This window comes from Lissotriton vulgaris, chromosome 7 (genome assembly GCF_964263255.1).
Source record: "Lissotriton vulgaris chromosome 7, aLisVul1.2, whole genome shotgun sequence".
NCBI lineage: Eukaryota > Metazoa > Chordata > Amphibia > Caudata > Salamandridae > Lissotriton > Lissotriton vulgaris.
In genome coordinates, this window is record NC_141695.1 from 609185113 (window position 1) to 609198419 (window position 13307).

Consider the following 13307-nt stretch of genomic DNA (forward strand, 5'->3'; position numbering starts at 1 on the left):
TACACTGGCATCAGGGAACATGTACCTTCACCGATTGCTACACTTAGGGAGTCCTGGACTGCAGACTCAGGGGAAGACATTACAGACGGGGAGTGGAAAATTATTTTAGGCCATCATAGACGGGTGTCTAGGAATGTTAAGTTTCAGTTCATACAGGCCATGGTTCTCCACAGAGCTTACCTTACTCCCCAGAGGCTGCATCGGATGTTCCCTGCCACCGCACATTGCTGCCCGAGATGTTACCAGGATGAGGCACATATTCTCCACATGCTGTGGACATGCCCGAAGTTACACTCTTACTGGGGAACGATCAAACATACACTACACTCCATAACAACACTCCGAATCCCTGAGGGAGCGTTACCATGCCTGTTGGGGAATAGAAAGCGGCCCAAGACATGCAAGGCACAGCTGAGGTTTACGGACCTGGCACTGGTGCTGGCGATCAGGGTGCTCACCATGAGATGGAAGTCACCCAGGGCCCCGCAGATAGAAACGTGGCGCAGCGACTTGCTGAAGTGGGGCAAGGCAGAATCCGCGGCGCTGCGAGACGAGGAGAGCAAGGGCCTGCGCAAATATCCTATAGCTCAGGATTGGGACTTAATGATGGTAGACCTGGAGGAGATAGACCTGGACTGCTCGGGAGGCCCGGTGGGATGAACTCGCAAAGATGGCGGGAGGGGGACGAGGCCTACAGGGCACCAATGTGACTCACATCGGCTAGACCAGACCTACGGCTTTTACCACTTCAGACACACATAGTGCCACCTTGACCCGGGATGTGGAGTGTACGAGTGAGGACGACCAGGAGACAGGGGGTGGGCGGGCGGTTGGGGAGGAGGGGACAGTTGGGGTATGCTACTTACGACGGACACAATCCTGGAGGGTACGGAGTACATATGGGAACCATCCTGGGGATGCTCTGATAAGCAATTTGAAACTGAAATGCACTGATCCCACAAGCTTCTGGGTTTGAAAATGGAAAAGACTGATGTATGTTACGATAAGAAAATGTACAGAAATGTAAGACATCCTGTAACAGTCACGAATAAAGAGTTTAAAAAAAAAAAAAAAAATTGGGGAAAAGATTTAAAATTATCACCATGAAATAGTTGTTCCAGGGAATGAATACCAGCTTCCTGCCACAAAGGCCAGGAGACAACGCGACCACGAATCCGAATAGCCGAGTTAGACCATATAGGAGCAGTAAAATGAAGCCGCGAGTTAGATTTGAGGAGACGGTGGCTTCTTTGCCAAGACTTAAACATGGCAGATAAAATAGGATTTTTAGGGTCAAGAGAACTGGATCCCTTGCCATATCGAATGGACAAACCAGTGCCAGAAGCCAATAAATGACGTTCAAGTGGAACCCATTGGGGGATGTCCTTAGATTTAGGTAAAAAGAAAGAGAGATGAGAAAGATGAAGAGCAAGGGAATAGTGCTCAATAGAGGGAAGACCTAAACCTCCATGCAATTGATGGGACTTTAATTTGGCAAAGGCAAGACGCGGTTTAGCTGCACCCCATATAAAAAAATTAATTTTTGAATCAATAGACCGAAGAGTAGCCAGAGGAATAGTCAAAGGGAGCATACCCAGAACATAAAGAAAACGCGGTAAGGTGACCATCTTAATCGCCTGAACCCGCCCCCAAAGGGATAAACCAAGGGCCTTCCATTTATCGAAGTCTCTTTGCATTTGCGCAATCAAGGGAGTGAGATTGTCAATGACAACGTTATCTAATCCTCTAGTGAGAAGTATCCCCAAGTATTTAAGCCGAGAAGGTTGCCAGTGAAATGGAAAACCAGAGATTGCATCCTTTGTAGTGCCAAGGGACATAGGTAAGGCTTCGCTCTTGTCCCAGTTTATTTTATAACCGGAAAAAGAAGAAAATTTGTCAATGATATGGAGGAGAGCAGGGAGAGAGCGGGGAAGATTAGTAAGTGTAAGAAGAATATCGTCCGCATATAAATAAATCTTTGAGTGACCAATTGGAAGAGGAACGCCCACCACAGCAGCCGATTGACGAATTGTAGCAGCTAGAGTTTCCATAGCCAAAAGGAAAAGAAGAGGAGAAAGTGGACAACCTTGACGAGTACCCCGCCGAATGGGAAATGGAGTAGATAGAAAACCTCCACAATTAACTTGGGCAGGTGGGCTATCATAGAGTAGTCGTACTTTAGCTATGAACTGGTCACCTAGTCCAAATTTTTGCATTATGGTAAAAAGGTATTCCCACTCAATACGGTCAAATGCTTTTTCAGCATCCAAAGAAAGAAGGAGGGCATCACTGGAAAGATGTTTAGCGGACCATAGGGCATGGGAGAGAGTACGTAAATGATTGCGGGAGGAACGACCAGGAACAAAACCTACTTGGGAGTTATGGATTAAAGAGGGCAAAACCTTGCGGAGTCTTGATGCTAGAATGCTGGCAAGAATTTTAACATCAGAATTTAAAAGAGATATAGGACGATAACTACTACACAACAGAGGATCCTTACCCGGTTTTGGTAAAACTGCAATGATGGCTTTATTAGAGACAGAACCAAGAGAGGACTCCTCCACGGCTTCCCCAAAGGCAGCATGAAGAGTATCAAGCATACTTTGACCAGTCCATTAAAAAAATTCAGGAGGAAAACCATCATCTCCCGGAGCCTTATGGTACGGTAAGGCAGATATAGCTGAAGAAATTTCGTCCTTCGTAATAGGTCCCTCAAGTAGAGCCCTGCCATCATCGGAAAGCCGCGGAAGATGAACTTCATCCAAAAATGTTGACATCGCCATCATATCCACCTGAGTGCCTGGGGAATATAAAGATCTATAAAAAGAAGCGAACTCCTCAACAATCTCTTGTGGCCGAGTAAGGATATCACCACCGCTTGATCGTATTGCTGGAATCGCCATAGCGGCGTCCCTTTGACGCAATTGTGCAGCCAATAAGCGACCAGCTTTTTCTCCTTGTTCATAGTGGCGGCCTTTCATTTTTTGTAAGGCGTATTCCGCCTTAGAAGTGAAAAGAGTATTAAGGGACATACGCGCCTGTTCCAGTAACTTCCGGTTTTGGAGAGATGGTTGCGAAATATATAATTGAGAGAGTCGGCGAATATCTTTTTCCAAATCAATTTGTGTGGCAGCATTCTTTTTATTATAAAGGGCAGCGTCTCGCATAATTTGGCCTCTAATAGTTGCTTTAGCAGCTGCCCAAACCGCCCGTTTAGAAGAAACTGAATCGGCATTATTGAGAAGATAATCATGGAAGTGGGACTGCAAAAGAAGTTTTCCCGCAGGCGTTTTATATTTGTTGATATTCAAACGCCACGATTTGCGCCCCGGACTCATAAGACCCAAATCCAGAGACAAAAGGACAGGTGAATGATCAGATAAAGCCGCTTCTAATATCCTGGAATCAGTAACTAGTCGGACTGAATTTTGCGAAAGAAGAAAGTAGTCAAGACGCGAGATCGTACCGTGGGTAGAAGAAAAAAACGTATATTCTTTGTCCTGTGGATGACTGAGTCTCCAGTGGTCAACAAGACTAGCGTCAGCAAGAATGTCACAGAAGACGGCTCTGTCCGAAGCGTTAATAGTGTCAATGCAACCTGTTCTGTCAAGAGCAGGATCCAGTGCCAGATTCCAATCACCACCAATGAGAAATTGAGAAGCATTTATTTCCGTAAGAAGGCGATTTAAACGAAGAAAAAATTGCTTTTTGGAACCAATCGGGGCGTATACGGAACCAAGACAGAGAAAGGAATTGCCAATCTTCAATTTAACAAAAACATACCGGCCTTCAGGATCCGACCATGACTTTAAGATTGTGAGAGGAAGTGACTTCCGAAAAAGGATGGCGACTCCGCATTTACGAACAGGGTTAGGGTTGGCAGGATCAGGTTTAGAGACTGAACTGTGAATGACTTTACCAACCCAGTCTCTGCTGAGCTTAGTAGACTCAATGTCATCCAAATGAGTCTCCTGCAATAGAGCAACATCCACATGCTTAGAATATAAATAGGAAAGAACTTTTTTGCGTTTTATGTAATGAGTAAGGCCATGAACATTCCATGAAACCACAGACAACGGATGGATAGAAGGCATGATGGTAGGTTTGAGTTAACAAGAAGTGAGGAAGAACAGAGAGAAAAGAAGAGAAGAGATGTTACTCTGGGAGGAAAAAGGAGAAGAAAAGAAGGGAAAAGGAAAGTAAATAAGAACAGTAGAAGAAAAGATTAACCTAGACTGCTAACTGCGGGTCTGGGCGCACTTAGAGCAACACCAGAGGGAGCTGGACCCCCTTCGAGAAAGAAAGAATAGGGATCTAAAGGATAAATGATAACATGAAATACATAAAGCATAAGAGAATAAGATATCATCATCCAAATCGGGACCAACTCCTATACGTCCCCACAGGAGACTGTCACGAAATATGATAAGAAGAGTAACCAACACATCAAAACCTCCCGTATTCTGAAGATGACATGAGAAGGACATGAGAAGAATGAATAAAAGTAAGAAGAATAAAGCAAAAGGAAGATGTGAGACCAGAAGAGGAAAGTAGAACCTATTGAAGAAATATGAGAAATCGTACTTATCAGAGTAACGAAAATAAATAATACTCCATTTAACAACCAGTAAAACAACATTGGGAGGGAGATGCATTGAAAAAGGGAAATTGACATAAGTGGTACCAACTTCAAGGAAAGGCTGCGATCAAATAAATACTCTGAGGAGTTCAATCATCTAATTCAAAAAGAAAACGTAAAAGAACAAGGAGGCATAAGCTACAATATAAAGCAGAGAATGGGAATGATTACATCAGAAAGAGGAACACATCAGTAAAAGAGAACCTAGACGAGAATAGTATGACAAGAACAAAAAGAAAAGACATAGCTAATAAGAAGAAGACAGTAAAGGGAAACATACCAACATTGTCATTGAAAGGGAGGGAAAGAGATATTAGATATAAGAAGAAGAAGAGATACCCTAAAGCCAGACAGCCGAGAAGAAACAGAAGAAAGATGGTCAAACACCGTTTGAATCAAGAAAACAGAAAAACAAAGAGACATCATAGAAAATCGGAGGAAGTAAGACATGAAAGACATGAAATAATTAGTAATAAGCATACCAACATGAACAGCATTATTCTTATATTATATGATAAGCATACCCTAAAGTAGTGAAATAAATGCCAACTGTATAGAACTAATTCTATTGTAGCATGCCATAAGACCTCGGTGAGGTAAAGAAGCAGTGAAAGCATCACGAACAAGAAACACTTAAAACAGAGAAAATAAAATTTCAATCAGTATCAGAGGGTGTTGTAAGAGGCATTTGAATGAAGAAAACAGAGAAACAAAGAGACATCATAGAAAACCGGAGTCAGTAAGACATGAAACAATTGGTAATAAGCGTAACAGGAACAGCATCATATGTAGGAAAATGGACATGAATAGAGGAAAATCCCTTGAGGGATGAGGGACAATCGTATATTATATGATAAGCAAACCTAAAAATAGTTAAATAACTGCCAACAGTAAATCACATAATAATAATAAATATAGAAGGGCAATAGAGCACTGAACCTTATATAAAACACTAAAAAGAATGAATCCTATCGTAGCATACTATAAGACCTCGGTCAGGTAGATAAACAGTAAAAGCATCACGAACAATAAACACTAAAACATTGAAAAAATTCAATCAGCATCAGAAGGTGTTTTAAGAGGTGATCTAGACTTGTCCCTTTGCGGTGTGTTAGTGTGAGAGGACACAGAGCGTAGAGCCGAATCTTTGCCATCCTGAGAACGAGGGAGACGAGTGGGATCTCTGCCACGTTGCTTAGATACAGGAGAGGAATATAATGGAGATGTTGGAAGATTCGTAGATGAGGACTTGGACTGAGCAGAGGGAGCAGAGGAAGGAGACTGTGTTTCCATATCGTCGGACCTAATATCATTCAGAAACTGTTGTAGTAGTGCAGGATCATAAAAGTCTTTGGACTCTCCATTCCTAGTGATACGAAAACGAGCAGGCTCAAATAAACCGTATTTGATGTCCATTTGACGTAGTTGGGGTCGCATGGAAAGAAACGCCTTCCGTCGTTCATTCGTTTCTCTAGAGAAGTCTGCAGCCATGTAGATGGTATGACCCTGGAACAGAAAGGAACCACGAGTGCGAGTCAATGATAGAACTTGTCTGGTTTGCTCATGGCGAAGGAAACAAGCAATGATTGGTCTAGGTCTTGCAGAAGGTCCAGGACGCGGTGGGCCCAATCTGTGAGCACGTTGGAGCTCAAGAGGAGGAGTAAAAGAAAAGTTTCTACATTTTGGTCACAAGTTTGGAACCAGATAAACTCTATTTTTCACTCAAATGTACCCTATTCCATTTCCAATTTATTTTTAGGAAGTATATCTGATGCATGGGAAAATGCTTCATTTAACGTGAAACTATTGGACCTACTTTTAGCAATTGCCTTTCAGCAAATCACTCAAAATTGGAAGGACTTTACGAAATGATCATTTAAAGCATGGTGGTATGCAGTCTGTCATAACCACCGATTGGATACTGTTTATATGCTCCCTCTACCTCTTGTTTTAAAGTGAAAGGCCCTTTGGACATCAGTTACATGGTTTCTACATAACTCTACAAACTCGTGATTTACCCCTGCACCCTGCATCCAGGAAGTTCTAAAACCTCCCTGACCTCCCACTTCTGACCATATTATTTTTCTAAAATATACCTTTTGCTATTTATTTTAGTATTTAATTTTTGCTTATAATCAGACAATGTATTTTATGAACTATGTACTTACTTCTTATGTTCCCTTTCTCCAGTTGTTTTGTAGTATTCCAATGCATTACTCACCAAGTCTTGTTTTTTCTGTCAGTATCACTTTTCTTTCAATAAACGTACTTTTTAAACTTTAGCATGCAATGCATGGATAGCATGGAGGACCAGTGGTCCAACAATGATGGGCTTGTATAGACTAGTCTTAGAGAGGCTTCGGGCCCACTGGCAAGTTGTATTCCACAGGGCAACACTCACCAGGCCAGAATGATAAATGTATCTGTGCCCTCACCTGCTCAGCCATTTTCCTTCTAGATACTTCACTCCCGTCTTTAAAAATAACGTAAACATTCAGCCGCCCTAATGGCCCCATCCACACCACTGAATCCTTATCTGTATTGTGACAACTCATCCCCATGATGATGATGCCGGAACCTCCAGTTGCCACCCACCCCCAACCAACTCCACTGGTCCACCTTTTAGCGCCGCGGCCCCTTCACTTCTTTACATTGTGGGTTATTTGAAAACGCATTTCATGTTTGCAAACAGTACAGGCACTCGCACACTCCACCACACATACACAGAATTTAATGTGTTTACATTTTACATTTTGGTTGGCAGACGATGTTTCTAGTTTACAAAAAATTAATTCCGGCAGGTGGAGAGGGCTCCAATGTGCCCCTTCGAGGCGAACCTGCTACTTCTGGCTTAGTTCACAGCCTTTCCATCTGCTCCTGGCCATGGAAGGCTGCCCGGTCACTTCTTCGTCAGGACACACTGCCTGCCACGAGACACATAGACTGATGATGGACTGCATAGGGCCCAATTAGACCCTGCACTTAAAATCACGGAGAAGTGAAAACTCCAACAAGTGAACCCATATAGAGGCTCGGTGCGCTTACAATCTCCACAGCAGCAGAGAGGCCCCTGTTGTGTTGTCCTCATAGATAAACCTCCCCCGAGCCTCCCATTCTGTCCATCAGAGTTCCGATATTCTCCCCGGCTAAAGAGAAGATCCGGTACTAATGGGGGGGAGATTTGGAAGTGCCGGTACTTAGTGCCAGATTGCCCCGGCCCATTTACAGCACTGCTGTTAGTGTTTGTGAGCTCAGAATATCACTTGTGGGCTGTGGTTTGCTTTTTCTTCACACTACACAGGCATCTATGGTGGATTACACTATCACCTTCATATTTTTGTTTTTGTAGCTAGAAATTAGCGTAAGACACTCGTCGGAGCCCCCAAATCACAGTCACTTGAGAGTTAGGGGTGTACAGGCCTCTCCTTTTGATCCCCCTTGCAATTGCCAGGATGACTTCACAATGCCACACATGAAGTCACTAGGGCCCTGACCTGCTGGGACCACATGCTATGGCAGCCCAACACCAGGGATCACTTGAGATAAGACAGCACCAAGATTCCATGGCTTTGACATTTACAAGATGTAGACTGGTGAAATAGAGCTTTACTGTGTTAAATTTATGACTTGATGGGATTTTCTCTCGTTTTTTTCAATAGGAAGAGGCACACAGGTGTGGAAGCTGTGGGCTTGATGTGGAAAGAGGCTAGAAGCAGTGTGCAAGGACTGTGGAAACAGAGCTGCACTGTTCAAGAGCACACTGGGCTCCCTGACCTTCTGCAGCCCTTGGGGGGGCCATCAAACCTCAGATCGGCAGAAGGGTCCAGAAGTCAGGAAGCACCTCCTTGTAGAAGCCTCAGCCCTGCAAACCTGCAGCCTGGATCAATGGGTTGTGGGCGAAGGGACAAGACTGCTACCTACCCAATAATGCCGATAGGACAGCGATCAGCACAACCACGGACACTGGGTACCCAGGGGTCCCAACTAGCGGCCAGCGGAGTCCTTCACCAGAGAGATCTGGGTGGCCAGGTACATGAGGACATGGCCGTGCTGCACAATGTGCCAGAGTCATTCATCCACATCTGCGCCACGGACCTGCTACTGGAAGCCCAACAAAGGAAGAGGCCTCGACTGCTGCCCCCTCACCGAAAAATGCACCTGGAGGTGCCTCATGGCAGAACCGAGCCTCCACCAGCAGTATCAGAGTGGCAGCACAGCAGGGGTCAAGAGAGCCAGATGCCCCTGGAATACAGACATCTAATGGACACCATGTCCCTCCTAACGCCCACCGACATCTCGCAGGTGGAGATGCTCTACCGCCAGTTCACACCCTGGCCACGTCAAGCCCTCCTGCCACCATGCAGCCAGGCCAGGCCCCCCAACTTCACCCCTTATGCCAGGGGGTTGGCAGGCAGCCGGCAGCAGTTCAGAGTCTCATCAGGGTCCATGAGTAGACATCGTAGGACCCCCAAGAGTGCTCAAGAATCTCACCTGGGACACCTGCCACCCAAGAAAAGGTTCCCTCCCACACCTCAAGGGCCTCAAGTGATCCTTTAATCCTCCCCAGTTCCATCCCATGGTTGTGTGTGGGAGTTACTGGACTGTCATGGAATCAGCAGGAGCTCCAGACTACATTAAAAAGTACACTTATGCATACAATAAACAAAAACGTGTTTTTATTAAAAGCGATTCATTGCATTTTGTGAGACAGTATTTATATAACCCGGGGGGGGGGGGGGGGTGACTGAGGGTGGAGTGCTGTTGTGTGGTCTTACATTGGGGCAGTGCCACTCAGACCACGGTGGGCTCCCTCTGCCTTAATTTAGGTCAGTGTGCCCTGAAAGGAGAGTTCAGGTGCACTATGCAATGAATGGCTAGTCTGAAATGAATTAGGGTGGTACCCTAAGGAAGGAAGGGCTCTGTCTGACTCCACCCAAGACCTTCAGAAGGGAGAATTGCTGGGATATTTACAAGAGTGCATTACTATTCATTGGTCTCCAAATAAGGGGTTCTTTGCATACTTATAGTTGAGGGGCTCACTGGCGCAGAAATGGCAGATAAAATAGTCTGTGTAGTTACAAGGTGGTCAGTCAGGCTGGAGAAACACAAAATGTTATGCCAGGGCAGTCTTCGGTACAGTTTCGAGAGAGGCACGCTCAGTCCAGGGCATTATTGCATGCATGTTGTGGACTTGCCTTGAGATGGCTGTGGGACCAGTCAGAGAGGTGAAGGGCTTGCACATGACAAAACACAGGTTTCCTCTCCTTTCGAGCTTAGTATTGGTAGGGAAAAGGACTATGGGCAGCCGAGATGTTAGCATGTGCAGCAAAATAAACACCCAAAAGCCCCTTCCATAGGGCCTTTCACTAAAGACAGAAAAATGCGCTTAATTCCCAGCGCCATCTTGCTTGCTTTAAAAGCCCTTTTTTCATCGATCACTTGTATTATTTATATTATGCTTACTAGCCTTATCTGCAGCACTTGCCTTCAGGGGTAGCATGCTAGTCAGGATGCGGTCTTTGTTTTGATCCTATGTAGGGGGTGTTTCAATGTCATGCAGGAGGAGCACTGAGGTTCAGTTATTGTGCTTTAGGACTTCACAGTGTGATGGCTGAAGAAGTTTGAGAGATGGGTGCAGTTTATGGTTTTCAGTAATCTGGCATCTGTGTGCTTCGCAGGTCTCTTCATGGTATTCATGATTGCAGGCCACAAAGCTCATTATTGCATCGGGTCCTCCATTCTGAGATTTTTGTTTATGATCCTTAGCAGGCATAGGCTGGGGGTGAGGGGTGGGGTGGTGGAACCTGCACGGATGGACCTTGTTACAATCATCCCTTATAAGATGGTCCTTGTGAGAGGTCAAGAAGCAGTTGTGGTATGTAGTTAGATGTGACCTGCCAGGATGGGATAAAGCAGAGTCCTCCGGGGCCAGCAGTATGTGTCAGATCTCTAGGTAGCCCGTGCCGGTCCAACTGATGGGTGGGTTTTTGTTGCAGACTGGTACCTAGCCTTATCTGTAGGGAGTGGCATGGGAACTTGGCAAAGCGGCAGCCCATGCAGGTAAGAGTGGTGTGGCCAGGTTGTGGGGGGAATTCAACAGACTACCACGAGGGAAAATTAAATAAATTATTAATTTTCCATTATCTGTCGGAATAATTCTTCTTCTCTCCCAGCCCCCGCACCTCCCAACCCGCCCCACCGCTTTTACCTGCAGAGGCCGCTGCTCAGAAAGAAAACACAGCACGCATTATGTACCTTTCCTGTGAAGCCAATACACCCTGAGACGGGCCACATAATCTGAATATCCAATCTGCTATTTTCTTGCAAAGAAAAGGCCTCCCTGAAAATGCCAGAGTAGTTATCGTTTCCAAAAGCTTTCGCCCTACTGTTCTCAGCCACCATATCCTGCCACTTTTTTTGTTCAGAAATGTTTTTTTTTAATTGCTGCCCAACACACAATGCCCTCCTCAGGGGACTTTAATCATAATCAGGGCAAACAACCCAAAGCCCCCTAATGTTGATTGAATATTTAGCCAATGTTCACATTAGCATCCTTCGGTTCCAGTAGCAAAAGCTCAATCTCTAAATTTCTTCCTTTCACCTTTCCAATAACTCTTAATCGCAGAAGAAACTCACTCTCCCCAGAGTGCCCCACCCAGAGCAGCCACATATCTTCTCCGCCTAGCAGAGAAGACCCAGTCTCAGGCAATAAGCTGAGCAGTGCATGTGTTAGAAAATAATGCATAAAAATATTGCATCTAGAATGTTAACAAAAAAATTATTTAACAGTAAGTGTATATATAGGAGTGTATATGTACTTTTCTTAACTCATATCTTGAAAAGATGTGAATTGAAGGTATATTTAAATATAGTAAAGCTACATTTACCTGCATGAGTTTTGAAGTCCATATTCTTGCTACAATATTTGATTTTCGATATTATGCTAATATACCAGTCAAGCTATCAGTTATATAACATAGGAAACGCAATTAGGCCCTCTGAAGTCACCAATCATAGCAGGGGAAGGTTGCTTCTACAAATGACTCCTATGGCAGCCCAATTGTGGCCTACTATGAGCCCAGTCTCCAAAATACACCCGGTACCCATTCATTCATTTGATAACTTTATTTCGGTCAATGACCATAAAAGTGCAATAAATATGTACAGGCACAGAAATAAAACCATAAGTACAGAGAATTAAAAAAGTTATTAAATGGTAGTTATCAAGGATGAGATAAAATGAAAAGCAATGGACCATTATTTCTTGTTAATAAAAACAGTTCTTCTCCGCCACATGCCATGTAAAAATCGGGAGACAGCAAAAAAAAAATGGGAGGGGTGGTATTGTAGGTTAAAACTCTGCAAGCTTGTACACATTGTCTGAAACCCAAGTTTTTAGACAATGGAATAATCCAGCATTTCCGAATTTCGCTATATGCCGGGCAGAAAAAGAAGATATGTACAATGTCTTCCCTGCAGTAATTACAAGCAGGGCAGTTGGCGTCCATCGACTTTGCCCATCTGGATGTAAATGCCATAATCGGTATAGAGCCATGCCTCAGTTGGATGTATAGTTTTCTTGCAAGTGGAGGCTGCACTAAGTTCAAGAACACCTCCGTCCTGGATTCGGCTTTCATCAGTAGGCACTCAGTAGACAGCCTGCCCAAGGAAGTCGAGCAATATAGTATTTTGAGGTTATATGACCTTACAGCCGCCACTAATACAGACCTTTGCATCCTCGTGCAGCTGTCCTCTGGTGTGTCCCATAGTTGGGGTAGACCAATTTGGTAGAGGAGAGCCTTTACATGAGCCAACCAGGGTATGTTCTTATTCTTTAGCTGCCCCCAAATTGCAATGAACTCTGCTCTAAAGGATATGAACTCCGGCACAGACCAGAGCCTTCTCCAGTAGAGCAGAGGTCGTGCAGCTGCCAATTCGTTAATGGGTTCCAGGCCCAGATATAAGCGTAGTGGTATGAGGGGCGTGCTTTGGGGAAGGGCAATTAGATGTCGCATGAAGGCCTGTTCAACCTTCAGTAAGTTGTATACGTTTGTGTGTCCCCAAAGTTCTGCAGCGTACAAAGCTGCAGACCTGACCTGTGTTTTATATATCTCAAGGGCAGGGGTAACTGGTTTAAAAGTTGAGGCTCTGTAAAATCTGCCTATGCCTCCCATAATCTGCGCAAGTCTCAGGGAAGATTTAGAAACTTGGTGGTCCCATGCAAAGTGCTCAGTCAACGTGACACCCCAAGTATATAAAAGTCTTAACTCGCTCTAGGGGAGTTCCATTCAGTGCGGGATTTGGGCGGGTGTGCCTCGAGGGATTGAAAATCATAAACTTGGTTTTCTCCAAGTTGACCTCCAATCCCCGCGAGGCACAAAAGGACACAAACCCGTCCAGGACCCGCTGGATGCCCGATGATGTCCGCGACAGCAACAAGGTGTCGTCCGCGAACATCAGAGCGGGCACCCTACCAGTAGCCAGGCGCGGAGCATCTTTATCCCTAACGCCATTAAGTTCATCTATCAGACCATTGACATACAGGCTGAAAAGAGTGGGGGCCAGTACGCAACCCTGGCATACGCCCCGGGTGACAGGGAAGCGAGCTGATAATTCCCAATTCCTCCCACACCTCACCTGTGCATAATTCCTAGTGTGAAGTCTGATT

General features: G+C 44.9%; 1 protein-coding gene across 1 annotated transcript; it reads left to right on the top strand.

Annotated features, from left to right (window-relative positions):
* Nucleotides 1–8302: 8302 nt before the first annotated feature.
* LOC147702113 (uncharacterized) lies at nucleotides 8303–9196 on the top strand. The gene has a single exon (XM_086928749.1). It carries the CDS (start codon nucleotides 8333–8335, stop codon nucleotides 9194–9196), a length of 864 nt encoding a protein of 287 aa, XP_086784875.1. The 5' UTR covers nucleotides 8303–8332.
* The last annotated feature ends 4111 nt before the right edge of the window (nucleotides 9197–13307 follow it).

What these genes read in the sequence shown, in the direction of transcription:
- LOC147702113 (XM_086928749.1), top strand. Translation starts at nt 8,333, where the DNA reads ATGTGGAAAGAGGCTAGAAGCAGTGTGCAAGGACTGTGGAAACAGAGC.